At 38.8% G+C, this 12,278-nt stretch overlaps 1 protein-coding gene across 1 annotated transcript; it reads right to left on the bottom strand.

The window, feature by feature from the left end:
* Window positions 1-1,027: 1,027 nt before the first annotated feature.
* LOC121879004 (nucleoside diphosphate-linked moiety X motif 17-like) lies at window positions 1,028-11,923 on the bottom strand. Its single transcript, XM_042385455.1, has 8 exons — window positions 11,880-11,923; window positions 11,249-11,468; window positions 8,811-9,051; window positions 8,314-8,509; window positions 6,954-7,174; window positions 5,376-5,526; window positions 2,531-2,621; window positions 1,028-1,492 (listed from the first exon to the last, which is right to left on the bottom strand). Exons 3-8 carry the CDS (start codon window positions 9,045-9,047, stop codon window positions 1,342-1,344), a joined length of 1,047 nt encoding a protein of 348 aa, XP_042241389.1. The 5' UTR covers window positions 9,048-9,051; window positions 11,249-11,468; window positions 11,880-11,923; the 3' UTR covers window positions 1,028-1,341.
* Window positions 11,924-12,278: the final 355 nt, after the last annotated feature.

The following is a 12,278-nucleotide window of genomic DNA, read 5'->3' as shown; positions in this document are numbered from 1 at the left end:
TAGCACCATCGCAATTGTTTTGGCGTCATCGACTCATTGCAAATGGCTGACTGGCAGCTGAATTTTTTGTTAACATTTCTTTAATTTTTCTAGGGTCATTATTCATTCACATAATAAACAAATGTTTCTTAAAGGTAACACAATCATTAAATAATGTAAGAGATGTCTCTGGTGTGGGTTACGTATGCTGGGGAAGGAGGTACAGTGAGATGTTGTGAACTTCCCTCTGCTGTTAAGCCAATGTACAGTAAGCCATTATTACCAGGTATGTGTTTAGCAAGTTTGCTGTACGTTTGTAATAATAGGTTGTGATAATTTGGCTTGTTTTTCAGTACAGTATTTTATTATTAGTATACTGTAATATGATTAGTAACACAATTTTTGTGCTTAGTGGACTGCTGCTCGTCCCAGACTCCCTAGCTAGGCACCTCCGCCTCTCAGCCTCCCATCCGTAATATGGGCGCATTAGACGCAGGGTAAGCTTTTTATTTTTTATTTTTAAAACCGCGTCTTATACACCGGCAAATACGGTATATCATTTCACACTCTTGAAGTTTTAATCTTGCGTGTATTTATGGCTCTAGTATTATTATTATAGGAATATCTCCGTTAGCCGGAACCCCTCAAACCAGGAACTCTCTGATAGCCGGAATTGAAATTTTCTCGGAAAATCGTTTACAAAGCCATAATTTTACGGAAAATGCCGGCTATGGGAACGATTTTCCGAGGGGCACATTTTCCGGAAAATTCCGAGAAAAATTTCCCAATACTACCTGGAAAATTCTGCAAAATTCCAGGGATGAGGAATTTTTTCCCGGCTTTGAGACAGTCGTCTTGTTACCCAGAAATCTATCATTCCTGGAAGTGCTCTGCACCAATTGTTCTGGCTTATATCACTGTACAGTATTAGTATTATTTATAATTTTTATAAGTATTACTTGTGTTAATATTTTCTTTATTATAATTGCTATTTATTTTTATAGATAATTAGTAATTTTATTAGCGGTATTATTCTTCTTCTTCTCATTATTATTTTTGCTCCCCAGGCCTTGATGTGGGTCATTACAAAATGACCTGTGCCTGGGTGGGCTAATGCCCATAAAAAAAAATATATATATACAGTATATATATATCTATAATAACATCTCTACTTAGATACTTTCATACACACAGTAATGTGCTAAATGTGACATTACTGTATTGCAGTGCACATGGCAACATCTTAAAATATATTACTTTTCAAAAACTTAAATAATTTAATTTGTATTCAAATTCTACTTTTAAAAGTTGTACAAAAATATTGTTCTTAATTTCACAATATGTAGAGTAGCATTGTATGATTTAAATTTTTGGTTTTATCTTGGGTGAGGCAGAGTAACAGTGATTTTCAGCATCTGACTGACTCATGTATCTACCATATAATGCTCTTTGTGAACTTCCTGGAAAATCTGATTTTTGTAAATGCTGTTCTAACCAAAGTGACAGTGCAAACCTGTGAAAAAGAAAAATACTATTAAGTATTTTGTACAAAAAATATTTATGTAATAATCAGAATAGCCCAAAACAGTATACAAGTAGTGTACATGCTTTCCTTGGACACAAATTCTTGATAGTATCCACCTTGTCATTATTCATTTTACAAAAAACTATTGGTTCCAAACTTTTCAGGTGACAGATACTTTACTCTATACCATGGCACAATATGACCACCCTAACCAGTCTGGTACCTGAAACTGAACACATATCCAGGGACAGATTAAGAATAACTTGGGGCCCAGGCGATGACCCAATTATGGCCCTTCCCCACTTGTGTTGACATCCTGTAGTAAATATCATTGGTGGGCTAAGCAACAGAACTAAGGCCAAAGACAAAGTATGAACATAATCTGTGCCTGGATAGACTAGTATTGTACTGTAGAAAATAAATCATCAGCCTTTACCTCATCAATACTTTGTAAATTCTAGTACCTGCAGTTGGTTAGTTCATTAAGTTAGACATCATACATTAACATTGTGTAGCTTGACATTATGGAGTCAATAAAATACCTAAATTATGGTAAAAACCATGAAACTATGCCAGTCAGCTGATTTCTGTGTAACAGCATCTGCTGGCTGGGCAGCCCCATGTAAATTGTGTGTTCGTATGTGTGCATACCATTCTCTCTCGCAGGCTGCAGCCAGGTGTCAGCACTCCTGCTATTTACCTGAAGTTCTGATTTATTAATCTGAATTTCTGATGTAATACTAAGTGAACAATACAAGAGTAATTATACACTATTATACAGGTAAGCTCTAAATCAGAGCCCCGAGCACCCAATCCCCACATCCGGCCCTGCAAATATCTTTCAAAACAATGTGGTAATCCTAAGCTATGAAGCAATGAAGCAATCAATTACTTTTAACCCTTAATGGCAGCCATCGTCTGCAGAAGTTTTATGTTCATTTCCGTTCCATTTTTGTGCACAAGGAGGGGGGAGTAGGGAATCCTCAACCAATGATTAAGAGTTAATATAAAGACATGACTACCAACCTGCTTCCTGTGCTAACTCTTCCCAGGGTCAGCTCAGTGACTTGGTCTGCCTGTTTCAGGAATGATGCTTTCATACTTCCTGCAACATGTTCTGGGGGGAAAAAATTAATGGTAAATTTTGAAAAAATAAAACTAAAATGACAAATATTTTGAGATTCTGAGTAGTAGTCATTTATTAATATCATCAGTAAAATGGAAAGGGTTTCAACCTCCTTGTTACTATATGATTGTAGTCATACATATGTGTGTGTGTGTGTGTGTGTGTGTGTGTGTGTGTTAGTCACAAATGATACATATGCCATACTACATGAACCACCCATAGTACAGGTTGTCTCATAGGTCATACACAACAGTGTGCAATATGTACTGTACAGTACAGTAATCTCCAACAGTCGTCGTATTTTTTTTTCCTTTTGATAAATTCTGGGAAAAATCTTTCCATTCTGGGAATTCAAATGAATTTATGAGGCTTACATCATGTACATTTCCAGAAAATTCAAAGAAAATGTCCCTGTTTTGGACATTCAAATGAATTTCTGAAAGATTGCATCATGTTTCTGAAGTGGGGATGCGTGCCGGGCGTGTGGGTGGTAGGCTTAGAGTACTCATGAGCTACGATGGCCACTACTGTCATGTGACTGCATGGGAAGCCTGATTGGCTGATGTATCTTGCAGCTTATCTTCTAAATCTCTGACATCGTGACACTCTTAGTTCATTGTCTGCTGCCATTGTACAAGCTTGTTTTCTTGCTAACTTGTTTTTTAATACAACCTGTGTTGTACAGTACTGTACTAGCAAACAATCAGCCAAGAATACCAGATTAACACTTGGGAACATGTAGGAATAATTTACAAAGTGAGAATCAGATATTAAAATGATTAAGTATATATATATACATAGGGGGCCCCCCAAGTTCGAGGATTTTTATTTCGCATCCCTCTATTATTCGCGAATGACACCCTGAATGTACCCAAGAGTGTCTGTGGGTAGTTTTAAGGCTGCTGGCATTTTTGCAGCTGGGAAAGGGAGCCATTCATTATAGAGACAGTAATTTCCTTTACCTGTGTTGTATTGTAAATATGTGTGTGTGTCTGTGTGTGTGTAGACACACACACACACAAAACACATACTGTACAAATATATAATACACTGTAATGGGAAAATCCTCTCACAAATAATCAGAAACAAATTTATTAAAAATGTGACAGTCTACCCTCAAGTCTGTGCTTTACTACTTTTTTAATAAATCACGGACTTGAGGGTAGACTGTCACATTTTTAATAAATTTGTTTCTGATTACTGTATTTGTGAGAGGATTTTCCCATTATTATTTATTTGCATGTGTTTTGTGTGTGTAGACAAACACACAAACACACACACACATACATATACAGTATACAATACAGGTAAAAGAAATACTTGTCCTAAGGGCAAACACATAAAGGGAATATACTTTTCTTTGTACACAAGTAAAAATGTAACCCCTCCCCCGGTCCGCAAATGTTATTTGTGGATTTGACGATTCTCGGCCATTTTGAGAACCAAAGCCCCACGAATCTGGGGCCCCCTGTAATTTTGTTTAGCTGAAATGAGCATCAAATGAAAATATGAATTTAAATAATATTCATACTTGCCAAATTTATGCCATGTCTTTACTGGATATGTAAAGAGTTATTTTCCATATTCACCACCTCGATGGATAATGAAGAAAGGCAGAAAACATTCATAAAATAAAACTTTGAGCTTTACTGTATATAGGCTATAATCTTAAATGAATATCTGTTGTTGCAGTTTTTCCAAAGTATTTACAAAAAAATTAATTGCCATTTACACTCAGAAGGTATTGTATTTTTAGAACCAAAGAATAATAATAAAAAAACAAAACATTAAGTACAGTATTTCTGTTTAACAGTCATTTGTTACTTCGGAAAAGATGAAACTGGGGTAAACAACGAAGTTCTATGAACGTTTATTCAATTACAGTCATCATTATTTTAGTGCAACAAATGCATTTCATATTCTTCTAAAAGTAAAACAACTTTTAAACAAGGATATGAGCCATGTGTAGAATATTCTACACAAAGAAACAAGTGTTATCGAACTGACTGTCTTCTTTCCATCAGTGTCTGGCCCACTGGTGAGTGGTATCACTTGCTCAGCTCCCACCAAGTTGCCATATACCACCGTTTGAATGAATCGTACAGTAAACCCTCGATAACTCGGCATTTGATAACTTGGAATTTCATATAACTCGGCATGGATATGGTCTTGGAATGTCTTAGTGTAACTCGGGAAATGCTGAGATATATGAAATTATCTGGGAAAATATTAGCATATCTGACCACCTGCATCACTTACCGTGCCTCTGTGCCACCTACCATACCTGTGTGTCACCTACCTTGCCTCTGTATCACCTCCCATGCATCTGTGTCACCTATTATGATGCTTCATTCTTCACCTGCAGTGCTGGTAAGTGGTACTTTTTTACATTTCGTAAATACATGTACACACATATGGGTTGATAATTTTTTATTGTATTTTTGTAAGAGGGGGGAAGTGCCTTGATAAGTTGGAAGTTGGGATAACTCGGCGAGGCCAGAGCCCCATTTGTGACAAGTTATCGAGGGTTTACTGTACTGAAAACAGTGACATCACTTCCTAGGTCAATTGTACATTATTAATATCAAGCTTGAAACCTAAGAGTGTAATTGAGGAGTTATTTTAGTCAAGAGTTGTCCTTTATGATATTCTTCCTCATTTTTTATAGATAAATCCTCAAGTATATAGCCAATGTTATAGAAACTCTCCCTATACTATTAAGAAGAAAATCTTTCCTTCACTTACCTCCTTCCTGATTGACGAGGGTAACATGAATTTTTTCATCAGATGACGTGTTTTCTTGTTCTTGCTCTGAAAACTCATCTGTCTTCCACACTGCAAATTTGATGAGATCTACAGAAAGCCATACAGCTGCATCAACCTCCTCTGGGCATAACTGTTCCAAAATTTTAAATCATCTTAATAAAAATAATTAACTATTTCCTTTCATAATTTGTTGTTCATGTTTATGTCCACATTTTCCTTAAACAATAATTGAAAGCCCCTGCGACTTAGGTTTCACAACAGTCCTGCTACAGGAATTGGAAGTGAACTGTAAAAGGGTTAACTTCCCAGTAACAATCACTCCTTAATCTGGGCAAAGTTGATCAAAATCCAATTCACATAAAACCCCAGCTATAAGCTAATAGCCTACCAAGTTGTCCCGAGCCAATACTGAAGTTTACTATACAGTAGTGTGACCAAAACTATCTATTTTACTTACTACACTCCTTAATGGGCTGCCCCTAAAACAAAATCCCCAAATCGATTCCTTCAGTGATCAAAGCTGATGGTATAAAACAAAACTGACAAAAATGATCCAGTTCTTTTCAAAGCCCAGGCAGTTAAGCTGCCCACCAAGTAAAGTGTCGTACCTCAAGGCTGAGGTTTAACAGTTAAAGCCTAAACCCTAACTGCAGCCAACAAGGAGCATGTGTACAGTATACATGTTTAAAAGCCTACAGCTCCGTAAACAAGGAAGGACCCTTGGATTCTGAGACACACCAGACCAAAAACTAAAATTCCCACTACAAGTGAGAGAATAAACAAGGAGCAAGAAGATGGACCTACACTCCAATTCTACCGTGGGGGTGACAGAGTAGGGTTACCAAACTGGATGGAGAGGAGAAATCAGTCACAAGGACCACTTAGTAGCCACTGAAGAAACAAGACATCAAATCCAAAGTGGACATGGATATGATAAATGTGAGAAAAAAGGACAAGGTTTTCAATAATATTACCAAGAGTTCTAAATATTTTTCTCTTATATATGATGAGGCAGAAACAGACAACAGAAATTGACTCCTTAAGGATGAATTGGGTCAAATCAACCCAGACTTCAAGTACACATTGGAGAGTATATGTACAGGGAGTCCCCGACTTACTAACGCCCGCCAATATGAATGGGGTATAACTTTAAATTTACAGTATTTTATTTATCTGAGGATTGATTTTTTACCCTTATATTGTATTCTGTCATTCTATTTCTTCTTTTGCCTTAAATTAAGTTCCTCTCCACCACATCTGGAGATGTTTTCTGAATGTGAGAATCATACCTTCAGTTCATTTATATGCCCTAATCTACCTAGTATGTAAAGGGAGCAGTAAATCTAAAAAAGAAAAAAAAATTGCTCTGGGCTTTACTTTCTCACTTCCTAAATTACTAAAGTCTCTTGAGAAGGTTATTAAGAAGAACATGGTTTATATTCAGCTACCAAATGAAATTTGGCAAAAGACAGTTTTCCTTAATTTTGTTTTATTTCTAAATTACAATGGCATATCATGTTACTGTATGTAGGAGGCCAAGTGAGAAATACAACTCACCTTAAATTGACTTTTTAACTGTTCTGAAGATCTATGAAGAATTACATGCAAGTATACAACAATATGGTGTCTTTTGGGTTGACCCATTTGTAGGAGTGGAGGAAACACAGACTCCCACAGTCCCAGAGTGTTGGTGCTCTGACGTTCTGCTGCTGTGACCACTAGACCGGTTTCCTCTTCAAGTTCCCTCAATGCTGCGTCTTCCAAGCTCTCTTTGTTCTCTGCAACGTGATTAACGTGATTTACTAATGATTAAAAGTTTTATTTATCTTCTACATCAAAACGTAGTAAAGATTACAAACTTTTTTGCCCTCTACAACAGAGTATAATTTAGTGTGATGAACTTTAGCAGTTGACACGAGGAAAATTAGATAATATTTGAAGAGTAAACTATATCAGTCACACACCTATGATGACTTTTAAGCTATAAGAGGATCAGATAGTGTTGGTGGTACAGTGGTAATGAGTGTACCCTCACCACTGTGTCTGGCTTTAATCCCCAGCCTGGGTCATATGTGAGAAGGGGATTATCCAGAGTAACACTTCCAAACATGGCAGGTACTCTGGTTGTCTCCTGTACTAAAGTTGGACAATTCATGACAAGTAACAAACAGATCAATTACCTGAATGGCTGATAAAAGTGGTGAATGATTAAATAAACAAACAAATACTGTAAAAAGACTAGACTAAAAAAAAAAGCAAAGGGAGGAACCTCTAAAATTCAGCTCTCTCTGAATTTTGAATTTTCCCGAATTTTGGAATAAACCAACAGAGGTGATGTGTACATTATATATAAATACCCTGTACAGTACTGTACTGTATTGTACAGTATAACAGGAAAACTTACCAACTTTACATTAACAAATAAATTAATGAATGCTGTATATAAATAGCGGGATAAGGTACTGAAAACTTATGAAAAAATAATAGGCATAAGGAAAAATAATCAGATTAAATTACATAATTTCTTTTCTAAAAAAAATGAGGATTTTCCAAGTTTTGATATTTAAACTTAAGGAAGTTAATGTACAGTATTTTCATTAACTTTCATTCATTTTCATGAACAGGTGGTTCAACTATTTTCATGAACCCTAAATTGGCAGCTAAGGATTCCCTACTCCACTCCATATGGGCAAAATGGGAATGCAGGGTATATGAAATACCCACTAATGATGGCCATCGTCCCAACAGCTGACTTCCACCGATGAAGGCCATCATTCCAAATAGCTAACTTCCACAGATGATGGCCATCGTCCCAAATAGCTAACTTCCATTGATGATGGCCACTGTCCCAACAGCTAACGTCCACTGATGATGGCTGCAGTTTCAGGGCTAAAAGGCATATATTTAAAAAACTTACCCACATGACCACCAGGAGGAACCCAAACGTGAGCAAATGTGCGCATGTGCGCTGCTCGTCTTGTCAGTAATAGATGTTTGTCACTAGACTCCAGCAAGATGGCTACACCAACAGCTATCCCTCTGGTGATGATCTCTGGTGGTAGTGCTGCACACCCTTCTTCATCCAGGTGTTGTACAGGACAGAAGGGTGGATGCTGCACAATACAATAGCATTAGAAGTATTAAAGACTACTACAGTGTCTCAGAAAGATGTTTACACACTGTCTTACTGATTTTCTTGCAGGTCGTGTGAGTGCTTGTATCACAGCAGCTATATTGTCCTCACTTATTGATGTGTGAAGTTTCCTTTAAGTGAGGACAATGTGCTCTTGTAATACAAGCGAATAATGCAATCTCTATGAAAATCTGTGTACATTTTTTTAACATACAGTACCATTCTCAAGCAGTTTACAGTGTTTGTTGTATAATAATACTTATTAATGTACAGTTTTGTACCATGATTTTGTAGAGTGGAGGCATTTCAGCAGTCCTGGGAAGATTGGCACTATTTTCCTGATCTTGATCTGGAGACTCAAGAAGTAACTGGTTGTTCTCCAAGTGGCAGTGAACTAAAGCTTCACCAGGTTGTCCTAAGTGATCCAAAACACATTCATTAAATTTGGCTAATTGATATCCTGCCTGTGATGTCTTGCGTAGGTAGACAAGGACCTTCGTATAGCTGTTGCTTGCCATGGCTCTGAAAGATATTTCTGAATTAAATATTGCATAGGGTATATACATACTATTAATACTTTGCCTGCACCCTGTAAATGATGCTATTGTTCACATTTATAGTTACCTGCAAATTTTCTCAACTTCTCAAAAACTGATACTAAAGCTGCACAAGTACATTAGAATAGGGGTGATTAACTGAGTGTGTGGTGATCCTACCTGTCATGTGAAACTGCCCCAATACTGTTCCTGATACTGTACCTGTAAAGTGGTCACATGTACACCCACTAAAAAATTATTCGGCACCCGTGTCATATATACCCAGGTACATTCTAGAGTCAGTGTATGCCCAGTACTTGCCAACAGTGTATAACAGAGATATAACTGACTGCCCAACCGGTGCCAACCAGTGGTGAAGAGGACTGAGCACTGTCTCTCCCTTCTGAAGAATCATGAGAGTATCTTGACAAAACTTGTTCATAATGAGAGAGGTCACTGTTGATACACTTTGGTGCACAAGACATTCAACCAAGTCCCTAAACATTGTACAGGGTGTCTCATAGGTCACACACCATAGTGTACAGGATGTTTCATAGGTCACACACCATAGTGTACGGGGTGTCTCATAGGTCACACACCATAGTGTACGGGGTGTCTCATAGGTCACACACCATAGTGTACAGGGTGTCTCATAGGTCACACACCATAGTGTACAGGGCGTCTCATTGGTCATGCACTATAGTGTACAGGGTGTCTTATAGGTCATGCACCATATTATGCAGGTACTGTAAGAATAATCTAATATATGTCTATAATCACAACTATGAGACTCCATTTGTTATTCATTTGTACTGTACTAATTTACTGTTACAGTACAGGCATAATAGTAAAAAAACAATAAAATCTAATGCTGTTTGGTTTTTAATTTATTAACCAGTTTAAGGATTACCTGCTTGGTAATGAATTACTCAAGTGGACTGCACTAAACATACAGGTTATATAAGAATAATTGTAGAGTCACGGGGTGCCATAAATATGTGTAGCTATATCCTCCGCGGTAATGTATGTATACCTATCAAATTAAATTTTAGGTTTTTCCTATGTTCTGCAATAATGAAGGATGAGATGGTTCTGGTTGGAGAAAGTTGCTCTTGTCAATGTGATGGCTGTGTGGTGACTGATTAGAGTTCTCTTTGTCCATGAGTGAAGAGCTCATGACCACCAAGACAAAACTGCATATATACTATAAGTGTGAATGTGAACAAACTAACCTGGTCCCCCCACAAAAAAATCCTATCCATGTCACTGACATTGGCCTACTGCCATTTATATTGCATTTCAGTTCATGTCAGTTACAATTACTGTATTTGCCATTTTAAAGGGAGAAAACTAAATTAAAAAACTATTTTTGTATAAATACGGCTAGCTAGCAAAGAATAATACAGTACGTGTTTCTTTTTTCTTATCCAAGAGGCTATCTGTTATTTAAAGCCACAATTATTATTAAAAAAAATCCAATTATAAATATGCTACACACAACATTTGTTGAAAAATGAACAACATCGAATAACTGCTTCTGGTGTTAGCCGACTCCACCACTATTACCAGATTTTATTCAGGTGATCCTGTCTATGTAAACTCACGTGCCATAGTTTTGATGCACCACCCTCGATCCCTACTCCCGACTTAATGGAAGTCGTAGCCTTGGCTTCATACAGAACGTCCCCCCCCTCACTTCCCCCCACCCATCGTTCAGTGGTGCAATGTGGTAGCTCAAAGCTTCGCTGGATTGTACGAATAGCAGGTCACGATGTAATATTTGAGAGAATATATGCACAATACATTTTTTTTAGTGACTTCACAACACTTTATTTACCATCACTATACAAGCGGGACCGTTCAGTTTGCAGCTCTGACTACGACTTCCCTCGAGCCAGGACTAGGGGTAGAGGGTGCATCGAAACTATGGCGCATGAGTGTACACTGTACATGCTGATTCACTGAGAACCAGTATGACGATTTTACTAAATAATCATGTACCCTATATATTGTGTATACTGCACTTGTTGAGTAAGTCATTGTAAAGCAGCACGATCTACGTACACTGTATACCAGCGTTGGTTATATGCTGAACCAGCCGTAAATTTTGTAAAGTTATATGATGATGATTTTATTTAATATCTATCTAATTATCTATATACAGTACCGTATCTGTTACTTACCCTCCTGTTGCTCTAGTCTCGGCTGCCTCTCCTGTTGCTCTAGTCTTGGCTGCCTCTCCTGTTACTGTAGTCTCGGCTGCCTCTCCTGTTACTCTAGTCTCGGCTGCCTCTCCTGTTGCTCTAGTCTCGGCTGCCCCTCCTGTTGCTCTAGTCTCGGCTGCCTCTCCTGTTGCTCTAGTCTCGGCTGCCTCTCCTGTTACTCTAGTCTCGGCTGCCTCTCCTGTTGCTCTAGTCTCGGCTGCCTCTCCTGTTACTGTAGTCTCGGCTGCCTCTCCTGTTACTGTAGTCTCGGCTGCCTCTCCTGTTACTCTAGTCTGGGCTGCCTCTCCTGTTACTGTAGTCTCGGCTGCCTCTCCTGTTACTGTAGTCTCGGCTGCCTCTCCTGTTACTCTAGTCTCAGGCTGCCTCTCCTGTTACTGTAGTCTCGGCTGCCTCTCCTGTTACTGGCTGCCTCTCCTGTTACTCTAGTCTCGCTGCCTCTCCTGTTACTGTAGTCAGTCGGCTGCCTCTCCCTGTTACTGTAGTCTCGGCTGCCTCTCCTGGCTGTAGCCTGCCTCTCCTGTTACTGTAGTCTCGGCTGCCTCTCCTGTTACTCCTGGCCTCTCCTGTTACTCTAGTCTCGGCTGCTCTCCTGTTACTCTAGTCTCGGCTGCCTCTCCTGTTACTGTAGTCTCGGCTGCCCTCTCCTGTTACTGTAGTCTCGGCTGCCTCTCCTGTTACTGTAGTCTCGGCTGCCTCTCCTGTTATGTAGTCTCGGCTGCCTCTCCTGTTACTGTAGTCTCGGCTGCCTCTCCTGTTACCTGTAGTCTCGGCTGCCTCTCCTGTTACTCTAGTCTCGGCTGCCTCTCCTGTTACTCTAGTCTCGGCTGCCTCTCCTGTTACTCTAGTCTCGGCTGCCTCTCCTGTTACTCTGGTCTCGGCTGCCTCTCCTGTTACTGTAGTCTCGGCTGCCTCTCCTGTTGCTCTAGTCTCGGCTGCCTCTCCTGTTCCTCTAGTCTCGGCTGCCTCTCCTGTTACTCCTAGTCTCGGC

This window comes from Homarus americanus, unplaced genomic scaffold, assembly GCF_018991925.1.
Source record: "Homarus americanus isolate GMGI-L3 unplaced genomic scaffold, GMGI_Hamer_2.0 scaffold4060, whole genome shotgun sequence".
Taxonomy (NCBI): Eukaryota; Metazoa; Arthropoda; class Malacostraca; order Decapoda; family Nephropidae; genus Homarus; species Homarus americanus.
The sequence above is the reverse complement of the archived record's forward strand: the minus strand, read 5'-3'. Positions and strand labels throughout refer to the sequence as shown.